This window comes from Artemia franciscana, chromosome 2, assembly GCF_032884065.1.
Source record: "Artemia franciscana chromosome 2, ASM3288406v1, whole genome shotgun sequence".
NCBI lineage: Eukaryota > Metazoa > Arthropoda > Branchiopoda > Anostraca > Artemiidae > Artemia > Artemia franciscana.
The window spans coordinates 27,655,394-27,672,341 of record NC_088864.1 but is presented as its reverse complement, the minus strand read 5'-3'; the positions used below and the strand labels follow the sequence as shown (position 1 = coordinate 27,672,341).

The 16,948-nt window shown below is 37.1% G+C and overlaps 1 protein-coding gene across 1 annotated transcript in view; it reads right to left on the bottom strand.

Annotated features, from left to right (window-relative positions):
* The window catches only part of LOC136039485 (protein lin-28 homolog), a 37,598-nt gene that overhangs the window by 13,086 nt on the left and 7,564 nt on the right, over positions 1 to 16,948 (bottom strand). The window contains exons 2-3 of the mRNA XM_065723276.1: positions 15,764 to 15,867; positions 4,560 to 4,732 (exon numbers count right to left, since the gene is read on the bottom strand). Coding sequence (XP_065579348.1) covers positions 4,560 to 4,732; positions 15,764 to 15,867 — 277 coding nt within the window. The remainder of the gene's footprint in view (positions 1 to 4,559; positions 4,733 to 15,763; positions 15,868 to 16,948) is intronic.

The following is a 16,948-nucleotide window of genomic DNA, read 5'->3' as shown; positions in this document are numbered from 1 at the left end:
TTGGCCTTAGGAAAAGCAATAGTCCCGGATAACAGTACAGGATGGGAACCAACACGTCTTCCCAAGTCTACGCCAAAGCGCTTAAGCCGGAATAGAACTGGACAGCAAGAAGTCCCTGGGACCTCCAGTAGAAAAGAGGCTTAGTGCAATCCTGGGCCCATTTTTGTTACAACATGGTTTTCAGCACTTGGCGATGCTCTTCTATCAACAAGAGTCGAAATCCTGCACAGACAATCTCAAGCTTATTACGTCCCACTCATTATATATTCATGCCTAAAAATATTATGCTACTACAGGGAGGCAACCCATAGTAGATAAATTAGCTAGGAAGAGGTTTTTCCGGAAAAAAAATCCTTTTTGGCTTTGCCTAAAGAAATAATTTTAATAATAACCCTATTGATGCATAGCTTAGATTTCTGGCTATTTTCTAAATATACAATTCTTCTCAATTCCTTTTTGGTATCAAGGTGTAACGGTTTTAGTTTTACATCATTTTATTCAATTGGAGATTAGTTTTTTTTTCCAAAGAAAAAGATAAAATTTATTGAGTACTTGGGTACATCACTACTAAGACAATTTTTAGTCATCTTATCCAACCACAAACAAATTATCTTGTTTTGAAAATAACCTACTAAATAGGCAGCATTTCTCTCTGGGAAAACGTATATTGCTTATACCAAGCAGCTAGGGACATAAGCTCCATGCCTATTCAAGGGTAGAATATGTTCAAGATGAAAATACATAGTGGGCTGACAAGAGAAAACTTATAATTTTTTCTGGACCTTCAGGAATAAAATAAAAGTTATTCAGCCCTTTCTGACGAAGTAGTTCTTCAGTGAAACCACTTTTTCATATTTTTTCCCATGAACCGTATGCGGTTAAAATAAGAAACCACCGGTCTAGCATATGCCTAGCAACGCTATCTGATGGGCAAAGAATTGTAATACCTTTAATATTGTTTTCCTGACAATTTTTTCTTTGTGTAATAGAGTACGAGTTACTAGCATAACAGTTTCAGATATGAAGCACGATAAAGAGATATTGGACATGAGAGGCTGGTCATGACCTATGACCACTTTGCAACATATGCTAAAAAGTTGTTTCTTGTTATTTTTTTTTTTTTTTTTTTTTTTTTTTTGATTGTTTTGAGCTTGAGACTACTTCAGCAGCTCGACAAAAAAAAAACGACAAGCAAAATCTCAAATTAAATTTGCTCTTTTTCAGCTAAATCATAATAGCACGCCGTCCTTTGCGGACAGAGGATATCTCAAAGTTATTTGATGTTATACCTTCAGGTCCAAAGTACAAACTTCACATATCATCAGATGATGACGCTGATGATTGGCTGCCGGACCTTTCAGTTTCAAATGTCGAATCACTGAGCAACCTACTGGCTGGGGAGCTATCATCAAGTGACGACGAAACCGATAATCAAGTGGACGGAGTAAGGGAAGCAAACAATGAGCAAGAAACAAGTAACAATAAAGATTATCTTCCCCTTGGAGTCATAGTGAAGAAGTGGAATAAGATATTTGGAATCAAAAGATGTCGAGCCCTTTACCGAGTCCATGTGGCCTATTGGGATAGAAGCTTTACATAATCTAGTTGATTTTTTCGTCGAGCTGTTTGATCTTGATCTGACTAATCATGTCATATTTCAAATGAACTGATATGCTACTCACAAAGGTGTTTCGCTCACCCCAACTACTCGAGATGAAATGAAGGTTTTTTTAATTCTGGTTCAGGTCACGATGAACTCAATAATTACATTTCTGGGCTGATGAATATAAGCCATTTCAGCTGGCTTCTTGCTCACGTTCATCTCAATGACAATTTGATCTTACCCCAAAAAGGAAGAGACAACTACGACAAGCTCTACAAGATCAGACCTCTGATTGACCAACTACGCTCAAGCTTTCTATGGACCTGCAGAACGGTCAAATTTAAAGAAAGCGTTGCTTTCAAACAGGGAATGTCGAAGGAGATGTTGAACTAAGTCAATAGACACTATGTGCACACACGTTGCTAAAAGACCGCATCTGAAACATCTCAGGACCCTCACGGGCCCTACAGCAAGGGCAACAAATAATGTGATTTAACAGTTGTTTAAACATGTGTTTTAATGAAAAAAGGAGAGGGGGGGCTTATGTAATATCTCAGGAACGGCTAAAGGTATTCTGTTGACACTCTCAGGGAATACTGAGGCTAACGGAATTAAAAGACTCCATGTGCATCCAGTTTGTCAAAAGGGCGCATCTGCAAAATCACAGAAATGGCTAAGGTTATTTAACTTCAAACTTTCAGGAAAAGTTGAGAGGATCTCGAACTAAATCAAAAGACGCGCGTTCATGCTGTCAAAAGGCATTATCTACAATATCTCGGAAATAGCTAAGATTATTAAGTTGAAAACTCCAAAAAAAGTTGAGGGGGATGTTGAGGTACATCAAAAGATAGCACAATTATCCAGGTTGTCAAAAGGGCATTTCTGTAATATCTCGGAAATGGCTATAGGTACTCAGTTGAAAATTCCAGAGAAATTTGAGGAGAATGCTGAACTAGACTACAAGATACTATGTGCATTCAGGGTGTCAAAAAAGGTGTATATCTCCAATATATCAAGCACAACTAAGGTGTTAAAGTTGAAACTTCCGTGGAATGTTGAGGGGGATAATGGAATCAACAAAAATACAGTATAAGCATTCAAGTTATCAAAATGGTGTGTCTGTAATATCTTGGAGACAGTTCGGGATATTAAGAAGATATTTCTGAGGTATGGCAAAAGGTATTAAGCTGTAACTTTCACGAAATGTTGAGAAGGATGTTGAACTAAGATGAAAGACACTATGTGCACCCAGTTTGTAAAAATTATGCACCAGCAATATCTCAGGGGTAGTAAGGTTGTTTAGAGGAAATTATCAGAGAATATTGATGGAGATGTTGACTTCATCAAAAGGCACTATATGCATCCCGGTTGTCAAAAAGATAAATCTAAATATCCCAAGAACGGCTTAGGGTATTAAGTTAAAACTTTTGGAGAATGTTGAGGGGGATGTTGAATTCAATCAAAAGACATTATGTGCATCCAATTTGACAAAATAACATTTTGTCCACACTGAAGCTAGCATAAGCTCATGTCGCAAATTAAAAATTTCAAAGAGTTAGAAATAAAGACAGCTGAGGGATTCCTTGTGATATAAGCTATGCTTGTTCTCCTGTTCCATTTTTGTTTATACGTAATTTTTTGAACATTTCCCCATGATTCTTTCGAGTACATTATCTATATTACGGTGAGTGAAGGGCTTATTTCGAGAACCGTCTTAAACTTTGGTTTCAAATTCGACGAAAATTATACAATATTTCATTGAATATAATGAACGCTCATATTAGTTTATGCAACCCAAGAATTTAAATCAGGATCCTTTCAGCTCAACTCAGAATCCTTTGATTTTTCGGCAGAAAACCTGACGAATTGGGATAACTTGCTTAATTCTAACCATTGAGTTGATTTTATTAATTTGTTTGTCAATGTTTTGATAATTAAACAGTACAATTCAGAACTTACAGTTTTAAAAAAACGCAAATGACGCAATATACTAGCCTTCAGAAGGTTTACGAGGGCAGGAGGGTGACCAAACTACTTTTGTAGTATTTTCAGATCGTGTTAAGTTTGACTCAAGCATTCATTTTACTTTCTGTTCGTTTAAAAAAAAAATTATTCATCTATATCAGTACCTGTTATTTTTATGTTTGATGTAGTTACGCATGATTTGTGTTTGTTCAGTATTTCAATTATTCTTTAATATTGATTTCTACCCGTTTTGAGATTATATTAATATAGAAATTTTTTCTGCCCGTCTTGAGTTTTAATATGGCTCTTTAATTTCTTTGAAAGACCTCTTTTCGGAAAGTTTCTTTTTGATTAATCAAGTAAGTCAAGTCTATTCAAAATCTATAACACTGGAGACTAAAGGGGTGTGATGATCCAGACACTTCTCAACTATTAATCTAAGAGTGAATATGTGTTGACGCATCCTCTCCCTTTCTACTTCGAGCTCATTTCAACTAATTTTAAAGAAATAGCTGGTTCAAAATTTGATCCGATACCAGGAAGGTCTGTGTGGGTTCTGTTGAAGGCAAAGGGGCCAATGTTGGGGGTGGGTTACCTTCCAACCACTTTAGCCCTGAGAAAGACATTATAACCTTCAGTTTCTGATAGAATGAGCCCCTCCTAAGATTATACGTCCTTATTCTCCATACGAAGTGGCTGGGGGAGTGGAGGGAGGGGTAGATAAATAATTCACGGGAGGCATATGTTTGTGCACTTAGGCAATGATAATGAGCTGCCCAAGTGGACATAAGTAGAGTATAGCTTATCTTCCTAACAAGATTTCGTAGTTGACAACTTACCTATAGCTGCAAAATTCCCCCCCAAAAAAACAACAAATTTTGTTAAAGAATGCTTAGCGAAATTTCTAGTAAAATTTGGCTTGCTCTCCCACAAAATTTGGATGTACCTGTCAATTTTAGATTCAATTTGAAAGCCAAACATATACACTTACCGAATTTTTCTAAAACGTTTTTTGGACAGTGGTCGTCTATGAGATCCTTTGCAGTCCGTTCCTTCAGGACCAGTCACAATCGTAGCCTCTAATCCTTTACCTGAAGGTCGACACTCAAATTCCACCTCCTCTCCTTCTGCTAGGCTACGAAAACCATTCATCTTAATGGTACTCTGAAATATTGGAATGACTATATTTAGACATTTTTGATTTCATTAAAATTATTTCTCATTAAAAACAATCTTTACAGAAACGTCTGTACCTTCTACATGACATTAGTCTAGCTTTATAGAGAGAAGGAGGCGACACCCAAACTCTTGTTTGTAGTGATTTTTCTTCGTTTCACGCTTGATTTGCAAATTTAATTCACTTCAATAACAAAATATTCTTTTTGTTTTAAGCTTTATTTGCATATTCAATTTAAGCATTAATCGTTTTAAGATTTATTTATTCATTTATATTAGCACTTCTTGTATGTTTCTTCGCTATGATTGCTTATTTAATTTCTGTTCGTTTTGAGTTTCATTGTGTTGCGAGAGCAACACTTTGGTTTTGTCCCGGTTTTTTTTGTTTTTTTTTTCTATGCCGCCGATCTCGGCTTATTCCTGGAAACTGGTAAGGGTCTAACCTGTGCGGTTTTTACGGAAAGTGTGGACCTCAGGCCGGATTGATGAATATGACATTACATTTTGGAAAGCTCCGTAGAACTCTTGCCTGGGGCCAAAAAGGATGGTTTTTGCTTGTCCTCGAGCCAGAGCCTATGGTGTGCGAAGTGAAGTGGAGTTATATAGCCTATGTCAGAGAGGAGTATCTGAAGTTGTGCAGCCAAGCTTTCGTTTCATCAAACCATGTTTCTGCTTTCGAGTGGAAAGCTCCGTTCTAGCAGGCAAGCAGGCAGGCACCAGTTTCAAATTGAAGATGGACTAAAATCTATAAGTGTTAAATATATGCGGTAGTTCCCCGGCCCCACAGCCAATATATCTTCTTTGAGTGATAAATAGAAAAATTTACAGAAACAAAAAAGTGCGATTTTCCCACGGGTCCGAAAGTGCTGCCATCTATTGTTTCTAGCCATTTCTGTTCGTGATTTCAGCTGACTTTACCATTCTTTTTTTTCTACTTGGGATTGCAATAGAGAAATGGTATCAGATATACCTCTTAAACTTTAAAAGTTCTCTCATTGCTAAAGAAATTAGAGCTTATCCTTTGCTCCTTTCTAAGTGGTGGTGTTAGAAAGTTGGCCTCCGGCAAAAAAGTCAACTTTTGAACTAAGACAGATAGAATTTTTTTTCAATGACAATCGATAGACCTTGATGAGCTGATCAAAGTGTATGTCATCCATTTTTTGTTACAAAAATTCCTTCATGACATACACCAGTTTGAAAGTTTCAAGGGGTTGACAACTTCAGTGGTAAGGTACACACTTGAACCAAAAATAGGCCGATACCAATTGTGAGATATGTAGGGGACTTCCAAGCAACAGTCGATTATTAGCTTATAATCATCTTTGGCAATGAGGGGTTTGCAACTTTTGCTGATTGGTGTACCTATTATCTGTTTCTGGTGTAATTGATGGTAAGAACAACTTGGTTCCCGATTGTAAGACATGTAGGGGAGTTGTAAGTAATAATCGGCTGTTAGGCTACAATGACTTCAGCGACAAGGGGTTTGGAACTTTTGCTAGTTGGTGTACCCATTATTTGTTTCCGGTGAACTTGGATGTATATCCCGGGAGAGGGACTTGTAAGTAAGAATCGGTTGCTAGAGGAGGCTCACGAGGGGCTACAAATTTGTGCAAATTGGTGCACATCTATGGAATGAGGGACCCATAAATTTCCTGTAATGACTCGCCATCCAATAATAAGGGATCCTGGATGGCGAGTCATTACAGGAAATTTATGGGTCCCTGATGGTATTTTGATCCTGAAAAGTTACAGATAGCTTTAAAATACCAACTAGATTACATAAGATAATGTTCCAAGTTTCCATCCGTCACGATGTCTACGATTGAAAAGGATAAAGTTCAACCGGCTGCAAAGTGACATTTAGGGGCCTAGTAAGTAATAATCGGCTGTTAGTGTGGACCTCGGACCGGATTGATGAATATGACATTATATTTTGGAAAGTTCCGTACGACTCTTGCCTGGGGCCAAAAAGGATGGTTTTTGCTTGTCCTCGAACCAGAGCCTATGGTGTGCAAAGGATAAAGTTCAACTGGCTGCAAAGTCAATTTAGTCCCTTCTTCCAATATTTTTTTTTTTTTTCAACCCTGAGGAATAGCCTTTGATCATCTGATTACTGATTGTGTTATTCTTTGTCTCTCACGGAAGAGGGACTTGTAAGCAAGAATGGGTTGCTAGAGGAGGTTTATGAGGGGCTACAAATTTGTGCAAATTGGTGCACATCTATGGTATTTGATCCTGAAAAGTTACGGATAGCTTTATAATACCAACTAGATTATATAAGATAATGTTCCAAGTTTCCATCCGTCACGATGTCTACGATTGAAAAGGATAAAGTTCAACTGGCTGCAAACTCAATTTAGTCCCTTTTTCCGATATTCTTTTGCTGTTGTTTTTCAACGCTGAAGAATTTGATCATGTGATTACTGATTGTGTTCTTCTTTGAATATGCCGTTTTGAAAGCTTTGATAGTTTTGACAACTTCAGCATTTAACCGATAGCGAAGAAACAAAACCAAAGTGTTGCTCTCGCAACACTTTAATCGGCAAAGCCGGACAAAGGTTGCCGCAACACTTCACGTTGCCCAGGCAACGTAGGTCTAGTTTGTTCTTTAATAGTAATTGTTGGTCTTTTTTAGTTTGAATTTTAAAAGATATTTGTATCTGCTGATTTTAAATTTAATATGGCCTTTGCTTTTCTTTGAAAAACTTCTTTTTCGGAAAGTTTTTTTTTATTAATTTTTGCTCGTTTTTGATTGCAAAAAGTTTCAAGTTTTTAAAAGGTTCCTTATTTCGAAATCAATTTTTTTTTCAACGTGGAACTTTCATCAAAGCATCAAAAACTTGTATCAAAGTAACAATATCAAATAAAAAAAAACAATAAAGTAAAGAAAACATCAAAGTAAACAAGGTATCAAAGTACCAATAAGCAACTTAAATAACTTGAAGCCCATGCATCGTAAATAGAAGTTGCCACGTAAATCACTAAATCCAAGTATCAAAGTAAAAAGAGTATCAAAGTAACAATAAACAAGTTCCATAACCCAGAGCCATTTCCCCAGGGTTGAGGGGGGGAATAAAAGACAACCAGTCACAATCAATATATAGGGCTATCCTCCCATTTGCGCTGCAAATGGGAGGATATTCGGAGGTCGGGCTTGATGCCAGAGGTGGAAGGGATGGATATGGACAACCTTTCATCGGTGGCCCTGTTTTCATTAATCTTAATGCTTTAGTTACAAATTATGGAAACTACAAACAGAGAATTATGGAAAGCAGGCCGCCCGGAATGAATTACATTAAATACATAGCCTAACCTAATCGACTCTACATATTAAACATTTAGTTAAAATATACCTGCATAGCAGTTTATCTCATTCAGGCTACGCTGATTATCTCCAAGCGCACATAGATAAACCCGGATTTAAACAGATCAAGAACAACTGTGCGGTCGATATAATACCTAAGTACCTCACTTTTATGAAAATAATTCAATTTTCTATTTGCAAATTCCCGAATACACGATGACAACACACCCCTGGAACTCTGGGTCTCTTTAAGTTGCACTTCTTGTGGAAAAGTTTAAGTGATGTGAAAAGGAAAATCTCTTTTGGTACCCTATTTTAACAAAAAATCATGGTGACTTCATTCATCATCTAATTTAAACAAAGATCTTTTGTAAAGTTTATTGTGTACATTTAAAAGAAATAAAACGAGCAAAAAATTACTTAAAAAACGAGGTTTTTCTTGTCAAAGCAAAGAACAAAGTTGAAACTTACAACGAACAAAAATTATTGCTTCGCAGATTACGTCAGATTATCTGCAAAACCAACTCATATCAACCGACTCGTGATATTTTCCAATATTTTTAGAACTCTTAAAACTATCGCTTTGCTGGAAACTAAGTTTGCTTCTAGCTTTTAAAGAATTATAATTTTAAACTGGAAGTAAGCGATTTCGTGGCCAATGAAAGACTATTAAGAGCCTTATAAACTAGTCTTCTATTGGCTTCGTTTTTTTTAGCAAGTTTTGGCTCCTAGGTTAATATCTTGTTTTTTTCGGGGTCAGTTCTGTGTTTCCAGTAAAGGGCTAATTTTTGGAATGCAACACAAATTGCAACACATACTGTCAGTTTATTTGAACTAGCTTTGCTGATGTTGTGTAATTTGCGAAGCAATGATTCATTTCGTTTTTAGTTTCAACATCGCTCTATACTTCTGTAAGTTAGTCAATTGATCTCAAAATTCTTCATTCAGGCCTTCGCTTGCTCTTAGCACGAATCGCTCTTTACTTACAGTTTTTTTTTTTTTTACCATGATCTGTTTGATACACCTCATCACACAAAAGGAGACAATTGTTTCTCAGAAAATCGTATCTCTCAGAAATCAAATAAAAACAATAAAGATGCAGATAATTTTCATTTGAAATAAATATTTTCGTACAAGAGAATCATCCGAATCAAATTCTCTTTGCACTCTGTGTACTTGTTTTCGATCACTGAATAACAATGTGTGATTGATTGCTGAAGCTCCACTCGCCCTTTGATGCTTTGAATAGTTCTGGCTGATAATTCAAATGTAGCCAAAGGGGGAAACGACTATATGCTGCTCATTACGTTTGTTGATTTCATCCTAAATAGGTTGAGCAGTTGGGCACAGATAGATGAGCAAAACGGATCCAGTCTAACCTTCCATTTACTAAGGTCACCATGGAAACATGAAACAGTAGTATTTATAACTAAAAGGCAGTTTCATCGCTGATGCCAACAATAAACTGCGACTGTTAATTATAACTGGAATGTGTTTATTGAGTCCCCTCTCTTTTTATGGCACTTGGTATTAACCAAATGGCATATAGCAATCGCAAATTCTGTCGGTCTATCGGTCTGTCTGTCCCAGTTTTGCTACTTTAGGCACTTCCAGGTAAGCTAGGACGATGAAATTTGGCAGGCGTATCAGGGACCGGACCAGATTAAATTAGAAATATGGGGGGGGGGTCGGTTAATTCGGAAAAAAAATTGAAAAAATGAAGTATTTTTAATTTGCGAACGGGTGATGGGATCTTAATGAAATTGTATGTTTGGAAGGATACCGTGTCTCAGAGCTCTTCTTTTAAATCCTGACCGGATCTGGTGACATTGGGGGGAGTTGGGGGGACCTATATCTTGGAAAACGTTTAGAGTGGAAGGATCAGAATGAAATTGGTGGTAAAAATAATCATAAGTCCTAGATACATGATTGAAATAGCCGGAACGGATCCGCTCTCTTTGGGGGAGTCGGGGGAGGAGGATTAATTCTGAAAAACTGAAAAAAAATTAAGATAACTTCGAAGACCACACTGCCTTTCCTCGTCTTTAAAGCAAAATACCAAACCTGAAGATTTCACGTCGGCCCTCTCGGAGCATATCTTTAATTTTCCAAATCATTTTATTTTGTTTGAAAATGTTTCTTTGATTTCTAGGGACCAAGGTTTAAAGCAAACTTTCAGGGAAACAATCGAAATTAGAAAAATTCTATTCAAGAATAATTCCATAAACAGATATACAGGTGAATTTGGATTGAACTCAATTTATGATAATTTACTGAGGTCAAATAAAGTAAATATCACCTCACTTAAGCGCTATGACCTCTGTCCATGTAATATGTCAGATAATTCTAATGAACCGGAACCGAAAAGGTCAAAGAGATTTGCCTCGGCTGTTGCATTGAAAAAAATAAGAGCAATAAACTATATGTAATTAGTTTATTAGGTATAAATTTTGTTTATTTTTATTCCTGTCTTTTAGTTTTACTGCTGATGGTGAACACTGTATATGTGTTCGAAATATCCAGTTAAATAATTTTATATCTATTCACAATCAATAAAAAGGTATCATCCCTATTTTGAACTGTTTTACTTTCGTAAAAAAATTAAGTATTTTTAACTTACGAAGAAGTGATCGGATCTTAATGAAATTTGATGTTTAGAAGAATATCGTGTCTCAGAACTCTTATTTTAAATCTCGACCGGATCCGGCGAAGGGGAAGTTGGGGGGGGCGGAACCTAAAATCTTGGAAAACGCTTAGGATGAAACTTGGTGGGGGAAATAAGCACAAGTCCTAGATACGGGATTGACATAACCGAAATAGAACTGCTCTCTTTGGGGGAGTTAGGGGGGAGGGGGGTAATTCTAAAAAATAGAAAAAATGAGGTATTTTTGACTTACGAAAGAGATCGTATCTTAATGAAATTTTATATTTAGAAGGACCTCGAAACTCAGATCTCTTATTTTAAATCCCTGCCGAATCCAGTGTCATTAGGGGGGGGGATCTTGGAAAACGCTTAAAGCGGAGAGATCAGGATGAAACTTGGTGGAAAGAATAAGATCTAGTCCAAGATAGGTGACTGACATAACCGGACCGGATCCACTCTGGTGGAGTTGGAGGGGGGGGAGTAATCCTGAAAAATTTGAAAAAATGAGGTATTTGTAACTTACGGGTTATCACTTGAATCAACTTGAACGGGTTATCAGTTGTGCTTTAGAACTCTCATTTTAAATATCGACCAGATCCGGTGTGACATTGAAGGGAGTTGGAGGGGAAACCGAAATTCTTGGAAAACGTGAAAATCGAGGTATCTTACGAATGAGTGATCGGATCTTAATGAAACTTGATATATAGACGAATCTTATATCTCAAATGCTCCATTTTCCATTTGAATCGGATCCGGGGACATAGAGGGTTGGAGGGGGGAAACAGAAATCTTGGAAACCAGAAATCTTGGAAAACCCTTAGAGTGGAGAGATCGGGATTAAACTTGATGGGAAGAATCAGCACAAGTTATAGATACGAGACTGACATAATTGGTACGGAACCGTTCTCTTTGGGGGAGCTGGGGGTTGTTAATTTGGAAAAATCAGAAAAATTGACGTATTTTCAACTTAAGAACAGGTGACCAGATCTTAATGAAATTCGATATTTAGAAGGAACTCGTGTCTCAGAGCTCTTATTTCAAATCCCGACCAGATCTTTTGACACTGGGGGGAGTTGAAGGGGGAGCCAGAAATCTTGGAAAACGCGTATAAATGTCGTAGATACGTGATTGACGTAACCGGACTGGATCCGCTCTGTTTGGTGATGTTAGGTGGTGGGGTTCAGTGCTTTGGCGAGTTTGGTGCTTCTGGACGTGCTAGGACGATGAAAATTGATAGGCGTGTCAGGGAGCTGCACAAATTGACTTGGTAAAGTCGTTTTCCCCGATTAGACCATCTGGAGGGCTGAAAGGAGAGGAAAAACTAGAAAAATTGAGGTATTTTTAACTTCCGAGTGGGTGATCGGATCCTAATGAATTTTTATATTTAGAAGGACTTCGCGACTCAGGGCTCTTATTTTAAATCCCGACCGGCATTAAGCCCCTGATTTTCCTTTTAAAGCAATCTATTGATTCTTATAATTTTGCTAAAGCTCATACCATATGAGCTCTTGGCTCTTTCGACCTCGTCACAAGTGCCATATGAGCTCTTAGCTCTTGTTCTTAGTGCTTACTAGTAGAACATTATAATAATGTTATTAATAATATAGAATAATGTCACAGTACAAATATTATAATATTTATGCTGTGAACTAGTACAGTTCTATTGCAACTGAGTAAGCATAATTGCATCGATAACTGTAAGCTAGTGAGAAAACGACGGTTCATATTGCCGGTAAGAAAAATTCTCATTTGAAGCTAATACAGGAATGGTAAACATTGTTTTGGTTAATTTTAATAGTAAAATTAATTGCGAAATCTAATTTACGGGAATTCTGAAAGAGTCTGATATTCCCCAGACGAATTACAGTCCCCTACTTTAAACAATAAGGATAATCATATTTTTTTGCACTGGTGGAATGGAAATTTTCTTTATTTTTCTTTCCTACGCTGCCAGTGGGGCACTGGAACATTATTTATGGCTGTTTAGTTGCTCATTTGAGAGCTAAGGCTCATAAACAATAGTACCCCATGGCACCAAAATGATGTTCTTTTGGCGTCGTTTCTCGAGTGGTAAGGCTGGGAAGCATGGAAAAGGTAACATCAAAATCCCCATTGTCGAATACCGCTGACCTATGGTTTATTATTTTCCATGTCAGATCCAAGGTATATTTTATAAATCGTCTGCTGACTAGTAAAACTAGCAGGCTAGTGCAACATCATAGACAAATGTTGTATGGCTAATTTCAAATGTATTTACCATACCTACATGCTTTTTGTAAATTAATCTTGATAGCATCGTCGTAAAACACCATCTGGCACCAAAAACGGAACTTTTGGTGCCATTTCTGGAGTTGAAAGGTTGGATGGTATAAAAAGAGTACCATTATAATCTTTACGGTCAAAATCCTCAACAGGACGTTTTGATTCCTGCATCTTGAAGAACAACAAAAACGCCTGCTGACTAGCAAGACTAGCAGGCTGGTGCAAAATCTTGGAGGTGTTTAACGGCTTAGCTCAAATATCTAGATTATACCTACGCCTTTTTGTAAATTCGTCTTGATAATGCCATCGTAGGGCTAAATGGCATCGAAAATGGCCTTTTTTGGTGGCATACCTGGAGTAAGAAGGCTGGATGCCATTATTGTCTTCATGGTCGAAAACGCTAGAATGGATGTTTACAACCCCCTCTTATGCACTCTTCTCCCGCCCCCTTTAGTAACCGATAACTGAAAAACACGTTCGAAAAGAACTGCCAAATAAAAAAATCATAGGAATTGAATTTTGAAGCAACAACTGAACAGTTTTCCAGAAATCTTGAAAAAGAACTTGAAACGCTAATGTGTCTAATGTGCTAATGTGTCCTCCTTTTATTTCTCCAGAACAAGCAGGGTGTCTAAACATCGAAGAAAGCTGTCTGCGAGTTCATTTGAAAGCTACTGCTTACCATTGTGCCTAGTATGATTTTTACCACATCATCGTAAATGTGGCGCATCCGAATGAAAAAAAAACTCACTCAAATTCAAAACTTAGGCAGCAATAATGATAAATACCACCTGCGCTTATCGTAACATAAAAAAATGGTAAAAACGCATTTTCTGGTTTTCCTGTCACACAAAAACCTGTTATTCGGAGGCAGGGGGAGAGCACTGCCCCTCTGAGTTTGGAGGATTTTATTGTTTCAACCTTGTAGTTTTCATGATGATATGACTTTAAAGATCAGTTCTCCTAAAATGCTGAAGTCCAAGAGGCAAAAACAACGAAAGTATGCTTTCCTACAAAAATTCTTTGCAGTATGGCAGCAAAAAAAAATAATAATAATAACATGAATTTACGTAAATCATATTAACTACACATCCTAAATTCTTTTAATATCCTTTAATTTAGTTGAGGGGGGGACAGCCCTCATATACGTGATAATTTCTGTTCGTCTTAGGTTTTTATGTTGCTCCTTACTTTTGGTTGAAGAAACTGTTTCTTTTATTTAATAACATAAGTATGATATAATCATAGTCACAAATATATTAATAATAGCTCTGTACTTGAAATTCCTGGAAAGGGCAAACAAACATCTGAGGGCAAGATCATGTGTAGATGGGATGTCGAGGGGGCAAGTAACCCTTGCACCATGCAAGTCGATAGCCCGTTATAGAATTTACTTTTCCAAAGATAAATCTTGGAATATCCACCTGAATCAGGCAAGAACTTGCTGTGAAGGAGGATGGGAATCACATTTTTTGCTGAAACCTCCTCCACTGCGCTCAATGATCCCATTTATAAACCCTGCAAAATATCTATCACTAAATATGTATGTCAGTTGCATGCTGATTCTCCTAGAATTCTTTTAGCACTACTTCAAACGATCGAAAATAGGCCTAAAGGGTGGGTTGTAGCGCTATCGATGGTTCACCCCAGCTTCTTAGTGAAAATTTTTGATGTGGGTTTGAGGGGGAAGTTCCTACAAAAAAAACTGAATTCATCTTCTTTATTATAAAATTTTCTGTATCCCCCATTCCCTCGCTTGAACAATAAAAGGCAACCGAAAGTTCGTCGATCGATCCAACTATCTTAAGGGGAATATGCCAGGAAGCGAATACCTAAGGAGCACCTTCATTTGGTGCTACAATTCTTTTTGAAACGGTCTTCCTAGCGACGTTCCCTTGAAAGCGTATTTGTTGATTTCTTCAAATGAACAATCTACAAAAGGACACTTAGGGTCGAAGTGGAACGAGGCAAAGGACTAGCAAGGTAACAGATGCTTTGGATTATCCGGTGCCTCAAATCTGGATCAAACATCGAAGCTAGTGTTAAAATAATTACATCCATTATCTTTTTTGAATTGACCCCGGGCTTTCTTCTCCAGGAAGCTCTTACCTGATTACAGTAAGCATTATAGAAATTTGAAAAAAATGGATCCCATAGGGGCATAAGGCTGCTTCGCAGAAACGGGTCATTTCCCTCTCCAGACCTTACTTACCCCCAAACCTGATTTTGCCCCGAGATTTCCGCTTGCCTTCTCAAGCAGCTTCAAACATAAATTGTTTTATTACAATATATGGTATTATGATCAAATAAATTTTTATGCTATATACCTTGTTTTTCACGCAACAAAATTGCCTACCCAGAACAGGTTGAAATAGGGGTGTTTCAGCTGCTTGTCTCTAATTTAATAAAGGACTTTTGAAACCTGCAAAATCAATCTGCCAAAAATAAATTGTATTGCTACATTTTTAAATTCATACAAAGTATGATTCAATTGGTAGCTCCGGAGCCCAACTCATGGAGTTCATTTTTTCTTTATTCGGGGTTTTAACGTTAAAGTAGTCAACTGACTATCAACTTGGCACAGTGACCAGGATATTTTGAAAAAACAAAAAGAATCCCTGCCAAAAAATGACAAACAAATTTACTACCGTAAACGTTAAATTCTTTGTTTTCTTTTATCAATTTGAATAATTTGATAACGAAAATGCAATTCCAAACATTCTGTACTAAGTTACTTTTTCTAATTGACAAATGTAACAGAGAATGAGGTCAAAATAGTTATCATAACTTAACAAAAAATTGTACATACTTGGTGAACAAAAACATCCTGTGTTTCGTCATGTGGAGTAACAAAACCCCAGCCTTTTGCAACGTTAAACCATTTACAAAATCCTTTCTTCCGTTCACTGTCACCTAGAAAAGAAGAAAATATACATGTATATTAAATATTATTAAAAGAAAACGGTTGGGATTTTTGTTATTATATAGCATACATTTGAATGACATACTTCAGAATTTTACGTGACCAACGCAAAAAGACCCACACTAGCATATTAACACCTCCTGCACAAAAGTTTGTAAAAAGACCAACCCTAGAGTTCAATCCCCCGCCCAGCACCAAAGCAAGCTCCCTCCCTATCACAAAAATATCTGCCATTAAGTTTCCTTTTGGTATATCCCTAACTTGTTTTTGTTTTTCTGGGAGAAGTTATGTACATTCCATAGATTGTACTCAAAAGAAAAACAACGCATATATAATTGCAGCTGCCACGATTGAATGCGTAGTGAGGTGTCGGAACCCATACTCAAAAACCTTGGAGCTATTCCCATCTCTACACCGAAACATAGTTACTAATGTGTGGGGTAGGCAAATTATATGAAGAGGGTGTCAATAAAATGGGGTAACTTTGTGACAACCAAATGGATATACAGGACTTAATTTCAGGAGGATACCTAGTTCATCAAATTCTTCTATCTCCAACCAGGAAATTAAATTTTCTTAAATAAAGAACCCGGGGGGAATATTGTAAGAATCTAGACCAGTGGTTCCCAGCCAGTTTTGGACCATGCAACACCAGGCTTTTCTAAAATTAGAAATACCTCATTTTATGACAATTAGAAATATTGTCTATCTTTTACACTTTAAATGCATTTGAGTGTGATGCCATTCAAGTAATTTTTATTTCAAAATTAGGGCAATAGTATAGTCAGCCGAAGGATACACGTCCTGCCCATGACCCACCAAAATATTGCCATGCCCAAAAACCAGTGGGAAATCACGCACCACGTTGGGAATAGCGGATCTAGATATTTCGAGCGGGATGGAGCACGAGTCGGCGAACGTAGTTGGCAAAAATTGTCTCAATTTAAATGGCCACTATTCTTAATTGTAGCTGAACAGTGTAGCTATCAAATGCGTAAAATAAAATTTACGCTTAGTATCTCTTTAATTCCAAAACACAAGTTACTTTTCTGGACAGTCCTCATATAAAAA